This window comes from Echinococcus granulosus (genome assembly GCF_000524195.1).
Source record: "Echinococcus granulosus chromosome Unknown EG_S00067, whole genome shotgun sequence".
In the NCBI taxonomy this organism is placed as follows: Eukaryota; Metazoa; Platyhelminthes; class Cestoda; order Cyclophyllidea; family Taeniidae; genus Echinococcus; species Echinococcus granulosus.
In genome coordinates this window covers 215,413-235,623 of record NW_020170447.1, presented here as the reverse complement: position 1 = coordinate 235,623, position 20,211 = coordinate 215,413, and the positions used below count along the sequence as shown (strand labels likewise).

At 43.7% G+C, this 20,211-nt stretch overlaps 2 protein-coding genes across 2 annotated transcripts in view; both read left to right on the top strand. All coding sequences in view use genetic code 11, as the record gives it.

Annotated features, from left to right (window-relative positions):
- Positions 1-273: 273 nt before the first annotated feature.
- On the top strand, positions 274-6,060 carry EGR_06988 (Zinc phosphodiesterase ELAC protein; the record flags this gene model as incomplete). Its single annotated transcript, XM_024496237.1, has 10 exons — positions 274-299; positions 1,413-1,526; positions 1,571-1,735; positions 3,221-3,304; positions 3,600-3,753; positions 3,937-4,307; positions 4,406-4,566; positions 4,778-4,983; positions 5,109-5,505; positions 5,873-6,060. The coding sequence occupies 10 exons, from the start codon at positions 274-276 to the stop codon at positions 6,058-6,060; spliced, it is 1,866 nt and encodes a 621-aa protein (XP_024349354.1).
- A 653-nt stretch (positions 6,061-6,713) lies between these two features.
- Positions 6,714-20,211, top strand: part of EGR_06987 (DNA polymerase zeta catalytic subunit) — a gene marked incomplete at both ends in the record, with an annotated part of 15,776 nt that continues 2,278 nt past the window's right edge. The window contains 22 exons of the mRNA XM_024496236.1: positions 6,714-6,838; positions 7,078-7,275; positions 7,370-7,526; positions 7,560-7,623; positions 7,705-7,777; positions 7,817-7,917; positions 7,968-8,105; positions 8,265-8,333; positions 8,411-8,604; positions 9,488-9,670; positions 10,214-10,356; positions 10,428-10,486; positions 11,455-12,068; positions 12,717-13,048; positions 13,119-13,240; positions 14,333-14,559; positions 16,301-16,419; positions 16,548-16,689; positions 17,074-17,318; positions 17,825-17,885; positions 18,665-18,817; positions 19,734-19,841. Coding sequence (XP_024349353.1) covers positions 6,714-6,838; positions 7,078-7,275; positions 7,370-7,526; positions 7,560-7,623; positions 7,705-7,777; positions 7,817-7,917; positions 7,968-8,105; positions 8,265-8,333; positions 8,411-8,604; positions 9,488-9,670; positions 10,214-10,356; positions 10,428-10,486; positions 11,455-12,068; positions 12,717-13,048; positions 13,119-13,240; positions 14,333-14,559; positions 16,301-16,419; positions 16,548-16,689; positions 17,074-17,318; positions 17,825-17,885; positions 18,665-18,817; positions 19,734-19,841 — 3,627 coding nt within the window. The remainder of the gene's footprint in view (positions 6,839-7,077; positions 7,276-7,369; positions 7,527-7,559; positions 7,624-7,704; positions 7,778-7,816; positions 7,918-7,967; positions 8,106-8,264; positions 8,334-8,410; positions 8,605-9,487; positions 9,671-10,213; positions 10,357-10,427; positions 10,487-11,454; positions 12,069-12,716; positions 13,049-13,118; positions 13,241-14,332; positions 14,560-16,300; positions 16,420-16,547; positions 16,690-17,073; positions 17,319-17,824; positions 17,886-18,664; positions 18,818-19,733; positions 19,842-20,211) is intronic.

Sequence of the window (20,211 nt, the reverse complement as noted above, 5' to 3'; positions counted from 1 at the left end):
ATGCTTGAGCATTACAAACGTGGGCACATGCTATTCTATTTCATACAATTCACCGCTAAACAGCAGGCCAAGTATTGAAATACCTATTTGTGCACTAAAACGATCAGGGTCAGAAAAAATTAGAACACTTAAAACATTAACTAAACGTGTTCCGGTTATGCAGATTATTATTAAAAGCTACAAAAAAGCATGTTGCGGAGTTCTTGCCTCAGTTTTAGTAAAAAACCTTTTTGTTAAAAAATATGAAAAAACAATCAAGAAACATCGTTTTGAATGCAACAACTTGGTTACGAACTGCTGTATTTTGAAAGAATAATTTGATTTGCTGTAGAATATGTTTTTTTGCCTATGTATCTACCCTCATTTCGCTGTTTTAATAAGTGTAATATCGGCACAGACGCTTTTGTTGCATGCAAATATTCCTGAATTACCTCGTTAACGTCAATGCTGCTTGAAAGCTCACTTGTAAATGTTGAATACAGTGTTTTTTTACCTTTGATGAAGTGCCGACCCTGCATAATGTATTATTTTACTGATTTACATTATAATTTTCTTATAGGTCGCTTTTGCATAACTGACTGATTTGGGTCGGTGTCCTTCGTGTGGCACGCCGCACACCGTGGTGGACCGTTGTTCTCTTTTCTTTAATTAATTCCACTGCCTGCTGTGCTACTACTAGCGCATTTCATATTGCATCAGGCTTAATTGTTTCTTTCTCTATTCAGTAATCCAGCTAGAGACTGACTTGTTTTTTGACCTTGAGTCTTTTTTCGAAAGAAGGAATTGTATGGCTTTGCATGTTAGGTCTCAGAGTTATTTCGTATATTCTCGTTTTTTGGATCGCCTTAATGTTCAGTAGGACGTTGAAGTAAAACAACTTAAAATTGATTCAAAATACAAAATGGTCTACATCTAATGATTACTGAGTTGCCACGTTCTACCTTTCCATTGCTTTATCCTTAGGTCCTCCTTATGTGGTTTTGATGGCCTATTTCCCCGAAATCAGTTTATCCTCTGCTTTTTAGGACAATTTATTCTCTTTCATTAGGACTTTCTTCCTGTTGCTTGCATGACCCTTCACGTTCTGCATTTCACCCACTACCTATTGCATTACATCAGTTGGCCGATTTGATGACTGATAATTGAGCGCTTATAGTCACGGCAATACTTTGCTATTTGGGTGATATTGGAATTTTTTAACATTAAGGTGTTTATCTCAGCGAAAACCGCCATGTTCTTATCTATCATTCTCTGGCCTTATATATTGACAGTTCTCATGTTCTTATCCGCTTAACTCTATTTCCGATTGAGCTATTCACAAGCTTAATAGTCATTCGTGCGTAGTTACACCATGGGCATACTATGCCTCTAGTATTATCATATTTAGTCCACATCCTTCCTGTTTTCAGCAGCTTTTCCCGTCGCAACCTCTTCCTTTGTAAATGTTTGGTACTTTTCCGATCTACAGCGTTTATAATGTCTTCTTACGGCAGCCGAGTGCACAAGGTGGCCAGCATTTTCAGAAGGTAGGCACGTCATCCTCCTTTCTCACCTCTTTGCACTTTGATAGAGTTACTGGCTTAATGGAGAATGGGGCAATGGAACCGAAGGAGAGGCCGCTATGGTACGACGTCTACAAGGCTTTTCCCCCCAAGGTGGAGCCCACCTTGGAGCGATCACTACCAACCGATCTCCGCGTTCGGGAGATACTCTATGCAGAGGATATTGGACGAGTGTGAGTTTCTCTGGCTTCCCTCATTAATTGCAAGAAACAGGGCTGCCTTTTGTTTTCGATTTGGGTAAGATTTTGGACATCTAGCCGAACCTGCCCTACCATCAAATATCTCATTTCTTGGCTCCGGTAGCCCTTCCGTGGGACTTTACAGATTCGTTCATTCGTCATGAACACCTTCCTTCTAAGATGCTGCTTCTTGCTTATGTTGCTCCCTTGACTTTTGTCTATTTCGATGCAGATTACTGTCAGTACTCACTGTCTAATTTGCTGTATCACTAGCAACCCCTTCATACAAAACTTTGGTTCTTCACTCGAGAATCCGAAGTCAGAGCAGATATTTCCGTTCTTTCATGTTTCTGCCTAATGTCAGGCTGACAAAAACCTACATTGTTTATTAGTCGGTATGGATTTGTCAACGTTGTCATTTTTGTAATGTCTGAGTTATCCCTGAGGTTGTTATACGACAGACGAATAAGAATGCTGAGAGACTCGTAGAATAGATTGCGTGAGGTGAGGGGTGCCCCTTGTAGTGTGTGAAGATTTAGCCACGAAAAATAAGGAATTGCCTGATGTATTTTTTGTGTATCAGATGACCAAAGTAGCCCGTTACAGTGACTCATCATAACATGTACGGACTTGTCAGACACTCTTACTTATGTGCATTGGTTCTCTTCCTGGTGTTTCATACTGCTTTTCGCTTTTCCTGAACCCTCATTTCATCTGATATCAGGTAAACAAGATGTAGAGGTTGTCTTCTTTTCGACCCGAATTTAACGCGTTTGCAGAGCTGCGGAAGCTAGCCTCTCTCCTAATTTAGAAAAGTAGGGAATCGTTGGTTCACGGGTTCTGAATGATAAACCTTCCCTGTATTTTCGTGTTGCGTTTCCCTTTGCAACCGTAACATCAGTATAAGCTTGTTTACTGAAAAACGTGACGCAACTCTCCTCCCCTTAGAATACACCAGCTTTGCTGCTTTCATTCCAAACTACATGGACTCCCGACTTATTGCGTAGAGGACGTCATCCTTGGAGTTGGTGTATTACTGCTTCTACTCCTATCTTCGTCGTTTTCGACTAGAATATCAGGTGTGAAAAGTACCTAGACATTCCTTGTAAATGACTGAGGCTACGTTAAAATCGCAGCGTTTAGTGAGTAGGTGGTAAGTGATTGAGTTATGTACTCTGGATGACTGACGATGTCTCTACTACTTTCATGATTTCTTACTAATCCTTCTTCATCCCAAATTGACAAGTCTACTTAAATTGAAGGTGATCAAAACTTTTTAGTTGGCTAAGTATTTTTAGGAATGAATCTGAGACCTAAATTGGCAAACTTTGGAGGGGTATCACTGAGGTTCTTTAAAAGTGGCAATGCTATTACTTATAATAGACAAAAACAATTATTCACATTTTGCCCATTCAAGCTGTAGTGTCAAATTCCATTGATAGTATTTCACGTAGCTTGCCTTTGCCTTTTGTTCTGCAGAGCTTTCCTTCAAAAGTACGAAAACGCTGATGAGGACCTTCACAACCTCTTCGCACCAAGCGATAAAGGCACCTGCATGGCCAAGTAAGGCGCTTCTACTATTTCTCTCCTGAAAGCCCTGATTAGGAAATTCTATAATGCGGTGGTTAAGCACCAAAGAGTTCCCCAGTTTTGCTCTTGTAAACTATCCTTATCTGTGAATTATGATCCACCAAGATGCATTAACTGTGAGGTGTCGGTGGTCAGAATGTGACTTCTTTAATAATCACACCGTTTATTGTTTTAAAAGCACAATTTTCTGAACACAATATTCCTTTTTTCCCGTTGTAGAATTTGAGATTGACTTCCACTTTTGTCGTCTTCCAGATTCATCACGAAGGCGCGTGCAATGGGCGCGGATGCTGATCATGCCTTGTGGACGGACGAAGCTTTTCTGGAGAAAGTTCGGGAGGCCCTCCAAAGAGACGGCATTATCTTACGAGCGAAGAGGAAACCACCTTCTTGAAACTCTACTCCCCTCTTCTTTACCTTTTGTAATACCTTTTTTGTGAAAAAATACATTTAATTGACAGTGTTCTGACCTGTACAATCGCTCCATCAACTCTTGACGAAGGTATGTATGCATCTCCTGCATTGAGTATAAGATTTTCCTATCTTTGCGTACGGAGTGGGATCCTGTTGTCAACTTGTATCTGTTTGATTCTCCGACTGCCTAGGATTTCGTATTCTTGGGGACGGGTTCGGCCTACCCCTCGCCTCACAGGGCAGCCCCGGGTCTGGTTCTGCGTCATACCAACGGCACTCAGTGGCTTTTCGATTGCAGTGAGGGAACGCAGGTACAATTGCAGAGATGTACATCCGTAAAAGCCCAGCGAATTTCGCGCATCTTCATCACTCATCTCCATGGTGACCACATCTTTGGATTACCGGGCCTTCTGGCCACTATTTCGGGAATGAGGGAACATGCGGTAGATCCAAGATGGGTTCTTACAATGGAGGTGGAGGAGGACTCTGGTCCACCGGATTTGGAAATCTATGGACCCCGTGGATTGAGACGGTTTTTGAGAACCACTACCGCCATCTCCTGGTGAGTCATAATCACTTCTAGATTACCTCTTTTCTAATTAGTTGCAAAGATAGGAAGGTTCAAGAGTTCCGTCGCAACACACTTGCCTTTATTTGAAGGTCTCTACTACGAATGACCTACGTGGTCCACGAATTGCATCCCCGACCCGACCAGGTGGCCAACTGTTTACCATACTGGACTGCCACTGACCTTGATCCCGTGCGAGATAGAATGCTATGCTTTGAGAGGAAGGGCAGGGACATTCACCCCGATCCTGATGGTGAGTGATCATCCTTTTCTAGCTACCAGGCCTTTAGAAGACCGACATGCTCTCGTCCTTTTGAATATTTGTGATTGTATTTGTTCTTATTTGGCGAAGCTATTTTCGGAAGGACGATTCTTGTAATGCCGCACTTCAAAGGCTATCAGTTGAGATATTGCGTTGTGTAAACGTTCAGAATTCTCATTATTTATTCCTCTTTCAAATACAGGATTCTTCCGTGACATCTTTGGAGCTAGAGAGGTTGGTGTGAAGGATGGAAGGGAGGACTTTGTGGTTCATGCTTTCATGCTTGATCACCGGGTTCCCTGTGTGGGCTACCTCCTGCTCGAGCCAGCACCTCTGCCCCACCTTCGGGCAGATAAGGCCATCGCACTTGGTGTCAAACCGGGTCCTCTCATGGGCAAGCTGAAGCGGGTCAGTTGGGCACTGTGAACCATCATCGACTTCATGTATTATGTATTATGGATTTGACGAGCTAATACTTTGGCACAATAGCGCTTCTATTGCAACTGATACGTTCACTCGACACCTCAACGCAGGGTGAATCAGTGACCTTTGAACGCGACGGCAAAGAGGTGACAGTTAACCCTACCGATGTGCTGGATATCGCTCTCCGTGGGCGACGGGTGGCGATCCTCGGCGATAGTCGCGACTCCTCCGAACTGCGCCGTCTCCTCATCTGTCTCTTCGGCACTCCCTCTGATGACGCCAAAATCGACAGTTGCGGCGATGGAGGTGATGGTTGTCGATGGCGATTAGACTGTCTGGTGCACGAGGCCACGGGGCATTCGGTGGAGCAAGGCGACGAAACGATGTACGCGAAGAGTCACTCCACCGCTCGCTCTGCTGCTGCTTTCGCTGCTACCGTGGGTGCGAGACAGTTGGTACTGAACCACTTTAGCCAGCGATTCCTTGAAGACGAAGTCTATGCTCAGGGTGGGTTGTTGGCTAAACCGCTTTGTATATGAGTTTACTGGGATTTTAGGTAGCAGAATCTGTCTCGGAGGAAAGTTGACCACCAAACCTCTGATGTTTTACCGTCTTAATACAACGCCAACTATCATTCATTGATGTAGAACGTACTTATAATGCTTTGAAGCTAAAAATGTGGGCTGCTCTCGGTCTGAGACTAATTATGTCTATTTAGTTCCATTAAGCTCCGTTAGTCTGTATGTATTCCATAATTTGATATAATCACAGTTACCACAGACTGATGGAGTATATGGCGTACATTTGTGATGGAGCGTCACATATACGCGGCGCTGATAGTGAATATGACACCTGGTTTTCTTTATCGTTTTAGAACGCAAGGATCCCACTAAATACTCCAAGGTGTCTTCATTGTTGGAGGATGCGCAGAGTTGTGAGGCGTTCAAGGGAAGGATTGATTTGGCGGCTGATTTGAAGATCATTCCCATCGTTGGCAACGTGGAGTATGAGGAAGAGGTAGTGAAGAAGAAGGCTAAGGGGGTGAATGATCCATGTTTATGATCGCCCTAAATACTGTACAAGTCCTGGAAAGATAATGCAGCTTGTGGCACTTTTGTCGTGGTCCGCGGTGGCCTCCGAGTGGTGTGGGTTCCGTAGCCCGTAGCGGTGTCAGGTTGCTCTGGGTTGGGGGGCTGTTCCGCTGCTCAGCTCCTGTCCTCTCGATTGTATCGTGTTAGTCAAGTGTGAGAACCTGGGGTCGGTTTTTCACCATTGGCCTTGGGAACTGGTGGTGAATTTGTTTTAGGTGGTCAGCGGGGTAGGATAACTTAGTTGGGTGGCCTAGACTACTGCAGCGATTTGGTGTCTGCTGGGGCTCTGGTTGTCTGTCCAGATTCCCAAAGCTTTGCAATTTGTTGAAATACTTACACACAACAGGGATAAATTTTATTCTGTACAGATTTGCTCCGCTATTAATAGGTTGAGTTTCGAAACTAAATCACAACTTTCAAGCAAGTGTTACCTGTTTCAATTCTCTTCAAAACCCTCATAAAAAACTAAAAATAATGCTATTCTAGGTATTTTTTGCAAATTTTAGTGCAACTTGAGAGATATAAGATGGATCTTTTATTAACCTCTAAGGTTAAATCTGAGGTCACGCCCTTGATTTAAATGTTTGCATATGGTAGCAGTGTGAAAATAATGTGCTCAGGAGGATGGTTTCGAACCTTTTTATAAAACTGTTTAAACTCGAATACTACTTTGACAAACCACTACGAATATTTGAATTGCCATATTCAGAACTAATAGGACGGACGTACTCGAGATTACCTGTTATCCGGTGCTTTGGTTCTTCTCCATCAGGTCTGTTAGGTATTTCGTTTCCTCATGTGGTGTTTGAGTAAAGTGGTCATGCTTTCTTGAACCTCATTTGACATTGAAAGCTTGCAATTCCTTTGTTTTATGCCAGCGTTTGAATTTTTTCTAATAACTCGGAAGTAATTTGGTAAGTGCAAATGAGTTTCCTGTATTGATTAAGGGTATATTATTTACTAATTTATCGACCTTGTTGGCACACAGATTTCCCCTATACTGCTTAATAATGTTATTAATTTTTACACTGTTGATTGTAGGCCAAAAAATATGTGCTCATATTCATGGAGTGTTGCCATACCTCTTTATCGAAGATCACTCAATCGCCTCTTGTGTGGACGGAGCCGAACTACGAAACAACTTGAGAACCCTTGTTAGGCGGATTGAAACGGTTCTCTCCTCTAGGTCTGGCAATTCTTGTGATGACAAAGACTTTGTCTATGACGTTCAGCCTCTATCAGCTAGGCAAGTTGACATTTCATCCACAAACACTATCTAGGTCTATTTATGGCTTTCGTGACAGCGACTCCACCTTCCTAAAGATTTACCTAACGGATCCAGCAGATGTTCCAATTCTTGCTGAGTTACTTCTTTCTGGGTCCGCCTTAGGTTTCCCGGTTCAGCCTCTTGAAGTTCACATTCCCTATCTCCTTCAAGTAGGCAGTTTACTAGTATCAAATTTGCCATAGTTTTGCGCGGATTACAACCTTCAAGGTATGAATTATCTAGAGGCAACTGCTTTTCGAGTACGAGGTATGTTTATCAGGTGCAATTCATCGATAATCCGTGTGCGCATGCCTCTACTAAGGGTTTTTTTGCTTTCTAATTATTAAGACATCAAAACTCGAAAGATCTTATCCAACAACGATTCTAGTAATCCACTGACGTTCATCATGTCTCAAGACGGGTAAGAAGATATTGTTTTTGTCTCCTTATCTCGAAATAGATCGCTTGGTCGGCGCTCTAGTGCCCAACGGCAAACCAGTACTGATGTGGAAGTTGATATTTCTGCTTGCGACATTCTTAATCGGTTGGAGCTGCAAGAAGGTAAGAATTTACGTGTTGAGAGGATTGCTCTCTTTTTATGTTACCTACAGATGCGGAGAGTCTGAACGCGGGATTGGATTTCCTCTGGACTGAGGAGCGCATGCGAAGGGAGGCGTTGATGAAGACCGGAGTCATCAATGAAACCTTTATGGAGATGCCTACTGTGGATGAGCTTCTTCCATTATCCAGTGAGTCTACCGTCCGTGATACTTTCGTTGCTAATGGGACGAATCATTTACGGTATGTAACTACGAAGCGTACAGTCTTTTTTCCAGAGAAATACAAACATAATCCAGTGTTCTTGAAGGTCTGCATTTAATTTCCCAATCTTTCTTTTCTAAATTCAGACAGACCAGGCGCGGTTCCAGTGGCCAACGAATTGGATCAAATAGGAGATTTTAACCGTCTAGTTCAAGGTATGTTTCTATTTGTTCGACTACACTTTATTGGCCGTCGTGTTTCACAAATCAGTTGCTTGCCCTACTTGTTGCAGAACTCTCTTCCAGCCAACTGGAGGGCGGTCAGTATATTGAGAACACTCAGAGACAGTCACTTGGACTCTCTCAACGGACGCTTAATGACCTCTGTAAATTGGCGGAAGCGTCGGAAGAATATGATGCTCGCCTTCCTTCCTCCTTCGCTTCTTCGCTTTCTGCTTTCCTAAATGCCAGTCACTCAGTCCCAAAGGTTCGAATATTATATCAGATCGTCTGAGTCATCTCTGAAGTAACATTATTGTAAGTAACATGAGCAGAATCCAAGTGGCATTTCGCCTCAAATTCTGTCATCAACACACTCTGTGAGTACTCTCCTTCGTCAAGCATCATATTACCTATCGGACAAATTGAAATTGACTGCTATGTAGGAAGGAAGAGTGTCTGGCGATTTCTTCATAGATTCCGTTAGGTCAACAACGTTTTACAGCGAATGATTTTTGTGTAGAAGTCGCTGTTTTTGAGAACACTTACTGAAGAGTAAAGTTGTTTGTCGTTGTAATACTGTTGGACTTCTCATATAAGTTACTCCCAGCTTTCTACAGCGTAGAGGGGGGCTTTAGTCCTCAAATCATTTCCATAATTTACTAATAATCTATCTTACGAGATCAGATTTGGTTGTATTAAATCTTATTTCAGTCAGTTACTGTGCAGTTTACAAAACACAAGATTGACCTAGTTGTCATAATTCAAATTGACCTTAATAATCTCTTGGTTGTGGTTCCTCGCAGGTTCAGCTATCCTCCATGACATTTTGGGATTAATGCTCTTTTGGAGTGGTGCCCCCACGTCCTCAATCCGCTCAGCACCCAGTTTCTCTCTGAAGACGTTGAAATGCATGCAAATTTAAAAGTAGTTTTACCTTAAATGGACGGAGGTGTCGGAAGATGGACGGCCCAGATCAAATGGGCAAAATCCTCTGTCATCTGTGTGGAGGTTAATTCGCAGCAGGTTCTAATGACGACAAAAGGGCTACAATTTGGCTCAAGATGCTGGAAAGGGTTTGGTGTAGTAACTGTGACTATCATAGCTGAAAAGGTCAAAGTTCACTTAGTAGCAATCTCTGTCTTCCCTAGGCAACATCTGAGTGGTTACCTTCGGTGCACCAATCACAATCCGAGGATGACTCAGGGGCAGCGCTTTTGGATAGCGCAAAGGCCTCTGTCTCAACCTTGCTCTATCCTGATGAGGTCAATGGAATTGATGGGAATGGTATGGTTGAAAATGCGGAGGAACAACAGGATGACGACCTCTTTGCGGTAGGTTCTTGCGAGTCAAATTTAGCTTACCCAAATCTTGTTTCGCTTTGCGTTTCTTCACTTCTGGATGATTGTGGTTTGGCATATCGGCTGTCCTTGTTATACAGTATTAGAATTGCCACCATGAGATCTTGTGGTTTTCGTCTGTCAATCACATAAAGGGAAAAGTGGTAATTGTCTGTCATAAGTTTGGTGTTGTAGGTGTACTCAGGAAACGCACTTTTATCTCTCTTAGTAATGTGGACTCGGGATGTAATAAGTTGGCCTCACAGGGTCGTCTGTGAGTGAACACATAAGTTCAAAAATGGCTAAACCAAGATAATGGATGGAAACCGCTTTGGACGCTCAATCAACTACAGCCATGACCACACGGAGTGAAAAAAAGTGCACTGAAATTGATTCGTCTAGGTTAAAGAGGACTCTTCCAAGAGATTACTTGAACTCTGACCAAGACTTTTGGACTTGATGATATGTCGATTCAAGGCAGCCTTGAATTCATTGTTGAGTGTGGGATCAGTTCCTTTCTTTTTTCACCCCTTTTAGTCCATTCTTGAGTCTTCCGTCACCTCGGAGCCCGAGAACGGGAAAGAGGGGCACAGTGAAAATGAGGATCTTTTTCCATCCTTTATCGAGAATCTGGTAGAAAACTCCACTGAATCTGAATCGACTTCAGCAACGGCGCGAGTGTTAGTTACCGTTCTTCCTATTAGTAGGCTCGCCAGTCGAAGGAGTTGTTAAATTACCTTTCACTTTGTAGATCTACCTCCTTTCACCTGCCCCAAGTTGATGGTGTTGATGACCTACGGGATAAACAAGGTTTGTGTGCTGTGATTTGATTAATTTATTCCGTCCGATTTTCTAATTAGTTAGTTCTCTGCTTTCGATAGCGTTGATGTTTCATTTGATGATCTTTTCTGATGTACTATTGCACTCATCTAGGTTCTTTATTTTCCATTATGTGCTGTAAAGCAAGTTCTCCGGAGGTGATGATATTATAGGTGTACAAAAGGGACTAGGTCATTGGAAGTGTAGCGGGTATGACCGGAGTTCCATGGGGAAGACTGGGACGGCTAAACGCATCTCCATGTCTAGATCACAAACTAATGATCCGAGATCCATGTATCATCAAATAGGCGATGATGATGCAACTTGGGCCGTACTTCGCAAAACTTCACACTCGCCCGCGATTTACTCTCTACACTGGGGGTGTGGGGCTCCACTCATGCCACCAATCAATCAGGGTATTCATACTGGAACTTTTTTTGTGCCTTTAAGATTGGCCACTACAAACAGTAGATAATGCTGCACAACTTCTCCCACATTTAATAGAAAAGAGACGGTTAGATTAATTCTGATTGACCAATATCTCGTCCGTGCCTTTAAGTGTGTGAATCCATTGCAGTATAAGGCAAATCTTTCCAAGGGCTAGACGAAGCTCTCCACAGGGGCACATTTTGACATGGGGAAGAGGTGTCGTGGTCACGAACTAGTGAGATATTTAATGAACGATTTTGATCTACCAGAACAGCATCCCACCTCATTACTGGTCATTGTACAGAACTTTAGATCAAGTAATTCCCAAAGTAGGTATCATCTTCCACAGCCTTCAATTCTGGAAGTGACCTCATCACCAACGTACCCAGGGGCTGGAGGACTAGCAGTACAGATGGAGCAAGTACAGCTTCACGCCGACGGCGTGCATGTCAAGTCATGAAAGAAATATCTACTGAGTGAATTACAAAATTGCATCAGACATCATCTTACTTCGTCTGCTTTCTCTTCAGTCCACCAGAGACCTCGCAAACGGCGTCTAGGACTTCGTTTGACACCTGGACATCTAGCCACTCCCGAAACTATATACTCATCATTTGGCGCAGGCGACACCGCTTTGAGCGCTCCTCTTTCTGCATCTATCGCTAATACTCCCGAAGTAAACTTGAGTACTCCACCTTCTCCTCTTCCGCCTCCAAAATTTTCCACTCCTCTTCGCGAACGACGCGGTGACATGACTTACATCTTCGATAACGACGATTCCAAGACAGAAGAGGATATTGACTCCTCTTTAGTGTTAAGGTTTCCTCCTGAAGCGACGCAAGTCTTGGAGGAAGAGGAAGAAAAAGGAGAAAAGTTAATCGAACCTCTCCCCTGTCATCTGGGCGATACTGACTTCGCCCTTCATTCCTCCGTTTACCTCACCCTGCGCGATCCACCTGCCCCACCCTCTTACTCCCAAGTGGAGGCAGAAATGAGACTACGTGAGGCAGATCCTCCTCAACCAACTACAGTGTCTCCTCCGTCGGTTGATAAGCGCGAAATCGATCTGTCGACCTCGTTGAGTATTATCTGGTCTCAGGAGCAACAGCAGAAGCGGATGGGGTCGTGTTCCAGCAATGCAAGAGTACTGTCGCCTTTATCTTCCTCGTCATCCAACCCGATTAGTAGGAGAGCATTTCTTCCTGTTCAGGTGAGGGAGCATTCTTATCTTGACTTCTCTGTCACAGTAATTTCGTTATTATTGTCGACTTGCGGAAGAACTGGGAAATTAGTAGCAATGGTGGTATGGGAGACTAAAGGGTCACACTATTCTGTTACACAATCTGTTGAGCGTCATCCACAGTGTCCTCCACAGGTACTCCTCTGATTTGGCCGCCAGAGGTCTCGTAGTAGCTCGTAATTAATCACGAGACAATAGGGAATAATTTAAAATTAATGCTTTTTACTTCGTCACCAGTGGTAGTTCATTATCATGAATGAATATGAAAACTCAAAGCATTACATTTTTCTGTTAAGTGAACTATACGGAAATAATTCGTTTAAAGAACAACGGAAATGACTAAAAGAGGTCCTGTTGTTGGTATATCTTGCTTATTAATCGCTTTTCTTATTTAAATATGTCTTATAGTTCTTTCAGCTAGCTATCTGATCGAAGGGCACTGATTGGTTCAATGTTGCTCTTGGTTTTGCAGATTTCGCTTGTTTCCATGATAAATTTTTGCAGTCAATAGGCTGAGAGCTTTATACATCGGCCATCTGACCACTACTTTAGGAGGACCATTGCACTCTGGCGTCCCTAGAAGTCCTTTGCCACACCCGTCGTCAAACTGGAGCCCCCACCACCATTCAACGCACCAGTCATGCTATTTCAATCTCTAGCCTGGGTGGATTCTTTGCTCCTGACCCTCAATTTGACCGCATTGTGGCGGCCTCGCTCGCATTCTCGTCATTCTCTGCCTCCCCAACTTTCCTTCTTGTTATCGTGGAGCCTCAAAAGCCCCCACTCCCTCCTCCCATTCCTCACCAGCGGTCAACACCTCCGGCACTGATTATCTGCAACACTGAGATCGACCTATTCAACTGGATTGTCTACTTAGTCCAGAGGTGAGTGAATGGGAAACATGAACGGCAGCCGCCTTATACTTCTTCTCAATAATGCCTGCGCTTCTGGTAGTTTCGACCCAGATATCTTGCTTGGTTACGATGTGGAACGCTGGTCGTGGAACTATGCAGTTCAACGAGCTGCAAGAATTGGACGTGTAGGATTTCTTCGTGACATCTCGCGGCTTGCTCCGGGTTGGTTGTTTTCCAAATTATTGATTATGTTGCAAATTGTTGTCTCAATTGGCCAATTAGATGGTCGAATAGGGGTCTAGCTAGTTTACCATTGGCTAATCAGTCCAACTGTTAAAATTAATAGTTTCTTAGCACTAATTCGATTGGTTGGTCGTTCAGTCTCTGTGATCTGATTAGTTGATTTTTAATTCCTAAGACAAATAAACTTGAGATTTTGCGATCAGCTTAATAAGTGTCGGCATTGTCGTGTTTTGTCATAAATAAGCTCACATCAAACTTCTTTTTGATCCTTTTTAATAACATTGTTGGAATATCTCTTTTAATTTTACGTAGATAGCTCCATTCGTTTTAAAGTAATTATTTTTGACACCTAGTACGCTTATTGTGCATGTTTTACCACTATAGAGTCGAAGAAGCCTCTATTAGTGCTGAACAAGTGGATTGGTGGGCCGATGAATCGAAGCAACTTAAGCACAAACGAACGGATACTTGAAGCAGAGGCCAGAGGATTGATCAAAGTTAGACTGCACGGGGTGATGAGGAGGAGCATGAACCTCCACCGAAGTGATAGTTTGATTATGATGTTATGGACAGTTTGGGTTAAATATGAATGAATTAGCCAATCAGGTGAAGATCGATAAGTCTGGAATAGAAGGATAATTGAATAGATGCATTATGCTAGGATGGGGGCGTCGGGAGTGATCAATTGCCTCGAGCTGCGTCGGAATATCGAAGATCAGTGAACATTTGAAGGATAGCATTGATAAGAGAATGTAGTGAATTTTTGCATGGATGAATAAACACGCGTTAGTTATGTGCAATCGGGCAAATGGGCGGATAGACCCATGCCGAACGGGCAGATGTGCTTGGGACAAATAGATCAGAGATGGATCCATATTGAATGGGCGGATCATGGATAGATAGGCGGGTGAATAGATTACTCAGGAGTATGTCAATGGCTCCATCATGGATGCTTGGGTTCGGTTCCGATGGGCTTCTTTGAGAAGAATTAAAAGATAACTTCATGAGCTGCTCACTGACCTACTCACATATGTTAATGCTCCTTCTTATTTTCTTATTCCCTCCTTTCAGAGCGCTTAAATTGCCCGTCTTGTCTTGACTGCATGTCGAAATGTTCGGGCCTCCTGCCTGGTGATCGTCTCGTCACCTCGAGTGTCTCCTCTTCATGCTCTTGTGACTCGCGCACCCGAAGCTCCTTTTCCGCATGGCCCTGCGAGCCGGGCCGCGGGCGCTCCGATGCTCCTTTCGCCTGCCCTGGCCGCCTAGTTTTTTCTCTCTGGCATCTCCTCAAACATGAGGTGTGTCTCTTCTCTTTACTGTCCTGAGATTTTTGTTTTTGACCACTTATTGATGCGCTCCTCTACTTCATAGATTGCTTTCAACCGACCCGACATTGTTAGAATTGTTCTGTTTTTGGTCCATAAATGTCCACGTAACTAAAATTGGTTGCTATGGCCGAACCTTCCAAAAATTCCGTCGGTTTTCCGGTCTTTTCGTTACTCATCTCCTGCTAAATGTCAAATGAATGTCCAACGTGTTCGTGATGTCACCTAGAGTTGAAACACTGTTGACACCACGCCTTTGCAATGTTCGGAAAATCAAACTTAGCACTAGCCAATGTTAGCATTCCATCAGTGTGCGTGGGTATTGTCAAGATCTGCGTGTCCTGAATGCCTCCTCGTTCCATTATTAACTCCAAGAGCGGTTTGATGGATATCAGGCGCCCAGAATAATTATTGTGGTTTTCGGCGTAGCTCGCTATGATGACTCGCAACTTGAGAGACTAGTCAAGTGCATTTGCTTGTTTACACTACAAGTGCATTTAGGTCCATCGGTATGGTTCTCTCTATTCTACTTCTGTTCGTTTGAACCCTCACGTCGCCTAATGTAATTACAGCATGTCTGCTTTACAGAGCGAGTCTAACCCGCTTTCAAAGCTACAGGATCCTCTCGGTAGCATAATGTACCTCCCAGGTAAATATATCACCTTCAGGAATACTCCATATTCTTGAAGGTGCTGAAAACAACGTATCAGCCATATCTAGCCTGAGTGATGATGAAACAATTGGTTTACCTCTGCATCAACTGAGAAGGGAAAGCTGTGGTGGAAGCTAGCCAAGTGGGTGCTACATGCATTACCTGATGCCAGCCAATAGACTCAAAAGACTGTCGATTTATTTTTCTCATCTTTTGTGCGCCTTGTAAACAAACATTCTTGCCATAGGATAGTCCGCTCACCGATTGACTAACTTTTGATGGAATCTAGCTTTCGTGCTTTTGTGCCGCAACGGTTGCTCAGCGGAAGAGCCACTAGGCGAAACGATTATTGCAGCCTTTTCTTGACATGAGACATTGAAGAGGCAGTTGGAGAATAAATGCGAGCCAGAAGTGGAGGTGTCTGTGGCCGTGGCTGTGCTTCTCCTTGACTTCGAGTGGCAAAGCTTTTGGCTTGCTTGGGTGCCGCTGAGAGAGGATGATAGATGATATGATTATATGCATTTAGGTGTGGACATGGACCATCTTTTTGTCGCCTCGTCAGCGTCAATCGGACACCAAAAATGCAGTCTTTAGGCCAGAGGGTTATGGTGCTTCACTTCAGAGCACTCTCGAATGCAAGTATTCGCAAGCATAGGGTGAATCACCGCAGAAGACTGACCAATTAGAAGGAGACAAACGAGGGTGCCAATTCTAAATGTGGTGAATTGGGTGTGAAACAGGGAATTTCGAGTTTTAAGGGATGCGAATCCCCAAAACCTTGACATAGAAACGCTTCCGCTATTCTAAACCGCCTTAGTAGCAGGTGGTAATAGTGAAGATTTCCGCGAATAAAATAATTCGGGATGCTTTATGAAGGTGATGAATCCAAATAACTTAGCTTGTTGCTTTGTCGCCTTATATTTGAATCCAGATTTTTTTGTTTTTTGTCAACATTTTGCTGGCTTTGTAACCATGCTTTTGCTACGGTTCGGAAACTCGTCTCAAACAGGTGCTACTTGTCAAACATCAGTAGCAAAACTATTATGCCTTTCTCATTTATAGGTCAGTCTTCATGAGTACTCCTTCGAAACGGTGGTTCTTCACGTTCTGAAGAAGCGCATGCCAAAGTTCACCCAAGGTCAGCTCTCCGATTGGATGGACGACGTGCGCAGTACCACTAGGTGAGGTCTTGAGTTCTTTTTAAAAGCCACCCTACTCTCTCCCCTCAATTTACTTGTTAAGAGGGGCTTGTGAGTCACTCATTTCACAAGGAATTGACGACTAAGCATCCGTTTATTGTTCTGTTTAGATGGCAGGCTCTGTTGCACGTGAATATGCGTTCCGAGACTAACTTGACTCTTCTTAAACGTCTTGACCTCATCGCTCGCACCAGCGAGTTCGCTCGTGTCTTTGGTATTGAGTTCTTTCATGTCCTCTCCCGTGGCTCCCAGGTTGGCTCCTTTTTATTTGTCCATCCTCTTTATTTAAACCCTCATAAGCAGCTAGAATATTGAAATGGTTGTGCACCCCTCATTGATTCACCCATATCTAGTGCAACGATTCAGCGTCCTAAAGAGTGACTCACTTCGTCATTTATCATTCTACTTATTTGCCTCTGCCAAATATAGATAGTATTACACCACCCACCACTGATAAATGTGATAAATTACTTATTTTCTAGGTAAGGAAACGTGCTATTGTTTTACTAATTGGCTGTGATTACTCGTAGTTATTGTTATAATGTTTGCTCAATCTACCAATGGCGGGGACTCGCTATCGAAGTCAACGCGGCTGCTTAGAGCCGTTTTAAGTAGCGTCTCCTTCTCCACCTTCAGTATCGAGTAGAGTCACTACTACTGCGCACCGCGCGTCGCCTCAACTTCCTCCTGCCCTCACCCAGTCCTCCTCAGCGGGCCCACCAAAGGGCACCCCAGGCCATCCCTCTCACCTTGGAGCCGTATAGCGGTCTCCATGCCGACGCACCGGTCGTGGTGCTTGACTTTCAGTCCCTCTACCCCTCCGTCGCCATTGCGCACAACTATTGCTTCTCCACGGCGGTGGGACGTCTACGTGTTCTTCAGTGAGTGTAATTTTGTGGATGGAATCATGACTGCTTATTCAATTTAAGTATCCTTATCCTCTAGGCTGTACCGTACGAATTAGCCCCGGAGACACTGCGTGGTTGAAGACTAAATGTGGTTTGATGGCGCTCACATTTCTTATACCAGTCAACTTTTGTGGAACTGTTCGCCTACAACCTGAAAACCTCACTTAGAATCACAAGAGAAATAGCTTTACAGGATTTTTCCCTTTGTTGCGATCTCTCTGAGTTCTCTTTTGCTCTTATCGATGGTGGGCATGACCTGCTCTTCGAGTAATTTCACTTTTATCTTACTGCAAAGCCGATCTCTGTGTAGAATTCAAAAAGTCAACACAGTTTCACTGTCACCTCTGTCTTAAGTTGCCGCAGCTTCGGTCGTTCACAGCAAATGCTGGATTTGACGGAGCTTCCTCTAACAACTGTTGTTTTTGCTCATCACTATTTAAGCAGCATCGAAATAAAACTTTAATATTTGACTATTGCAGGCCTGATGAAACATTCGAATTTGGCTGTCTCACTCATTCCATCTCAGCGAAAACATTAAAGGTAGGTTTCCAGGCGGCTCGTTTTCCTCCCGAATAGAAAAGCAATTAATAAACCGTTTGAATTCAGGGCAGAGCATGAAACCTAGGTGTGTAGACTGCAGGCTTGAAGCTGTGTAGCTCCCTGCACTTGAATGCTCCATGATTGAATCGGAGATGCAGAACACTCTGGAAAGAGCGAAACAATGACCCTTTATTTGATTTGTAAAAGGCAGTTGGAGTTTTGGGTTTGTCCTAATCCAGTTGGAGTTTTTGTCGATGAATACTTAGGCATCTGTTAACAACAAAGCATAAGTGCAACTACTTGGTGATGTATCCTTGACGCTTGATTCCGTATTGTGGAGAAAGTGGCAGTTTTTGGCACTAGATAGTGAGTGATGAAATTTGGGTTCTTCTTTATGAGTTTTATGAAAATTGGGCGAATCCGTTATCTCCTGTGGCAGATTAATTCAAATCGTAGCCTTCAGCAGACAGATTTGGTGCTGGCCATCCTCTAAAACGTAGTCTCTCAACCCTCCAAAAGCGTAGAATGTCTATTACAAGACCAACGGGTTCCTGTATACTTCAGAGGGAATTATGCGGTTACAAGAAAGTACTTTTGAGCATTCCGGCCAGTTATAAAAGCCCTACCCCATCACTTAGACCATTCTTTGTCAAACTCTCATCTTTGATGTTAAGGAGACCCTTATGAGATGATGGTGTATTGGGTGAGGGTTAAACACAGCTTTGGGATGCACACCATTCATTTGATCCATTAAAAACAAGTTTTTTGAATTGTTCTAGAAACTAGCCAATCGGGTGACAGTATCGCCCAACGGGGTGGTTTTCGTGCGACCGGAGGTCTATCGTGGCGTGTTGCCTCGACTTTGGCGGGGTCTGCTCTCCTCCCGATTGATGGTGAAGGACTCCCTCAAAATCTACGCCCAACACTCCGAGGTGACGCTTATTTTCGCAGTAGATTTTTCCCACACTTTTTGCATCTATGTCATTCAGGTTACTTCTGAAGGCGGCTAAAGACGTGGTAGCCTGAAAATAGACGTACTAGCAGCGACCAAAAGGACTGGGCGACTAGTATTACAGGGGTGACAGGAGCAAGTATCCATGCCTGCTGTCGTATTTCTATCGTTCATTTTCAGGTACAGATTTTGAACCTGAACGTCGGCTCTGTAACACCCGAGGTGTGCCCAAGTTGCCGCACGATATGGGTGCCTAACATTGGAAATCGAATAAGAATTCAGCAATAGATTCCACTTGTCGTGCTCTTTGTTTGTCACCTGATGCAGAAAATAATCGTTTAGGAGGCGTTGCCTCAGGTTTGATGATGCTCGACGATACGTACGTTCCATATGTCGGTCGCTTTTTCATGGAAAAATTTGCTTCACAGTGAAATGCATCACCCTACCTCCATTTTCAGCCCATTATTATCAAATCACCCATCTTGCTTGTCATCAGGTCCACGTAGTGTGGGGAAATGTCTTGTTTTTTGATGCCACAGCATCACACATCTCACTCTTTCATTAGTCACCGTAGTGGGGGTCAAAATGGCAGTGCAGGCCCCGAGTCACTTCTAAGGATGTGAGACATTTGTATCTGATGTACAGAAGGACTGGGAGACTGGAGGCACAGGTGGCATGAGCAGAACCCCACGCCTCCAGAGTGGAGGCCGAATTGCGAGAGGCGGATTAGACTTATATAAACATTTATATGTTATCAACGTAACATTTAGTTAAAATGAATTGGTAGATGTTTTCCTTGCTTAAGCAATCTCGCTTAACTCCGAGTTGCTGTTGTCACGTCCTTCTTGCATATGCATCAGTAACGTACAGCAAATCATTTGCGGCACTTTCTCTAGTCCCTGAAACAACTGTTGGACGCTCGTCAACTGGGCCTAAAACTCATCGCCAACGTGATGTACGGCTACACCGCGGCCAGCTTCTCCGGTCGAATGCCGTGTGTAGAGGTGAGTTCTGACTACGCCTACTGCGATGAATATCAGTAGACCACTTTAGCAGCTCATGGCAACATCCCGATGCTTTCAGCATTTGAAGCGTTGAGAGGAGCTGAGATTCATGCATACACCAGGATGCTTGTTTTAAGGACCCTTCACCTGGTGCTATACTGAAAGTAATTCTAATTAATAAAAGTATCATGCAAAGCAGGAAACGCAGCCGATAGGTAAATGAATTTCATTTGTACTATTTAACTATTACGTTATTTGAAATAAACATTACCACTAGTTATATTTTCTTCCTATATCTGCAAAAATCACTCCCCCCCCCCCCACCTGTCTGGACACTTCTCTTTACCACATTTGTTGTTCAATGCTCTTC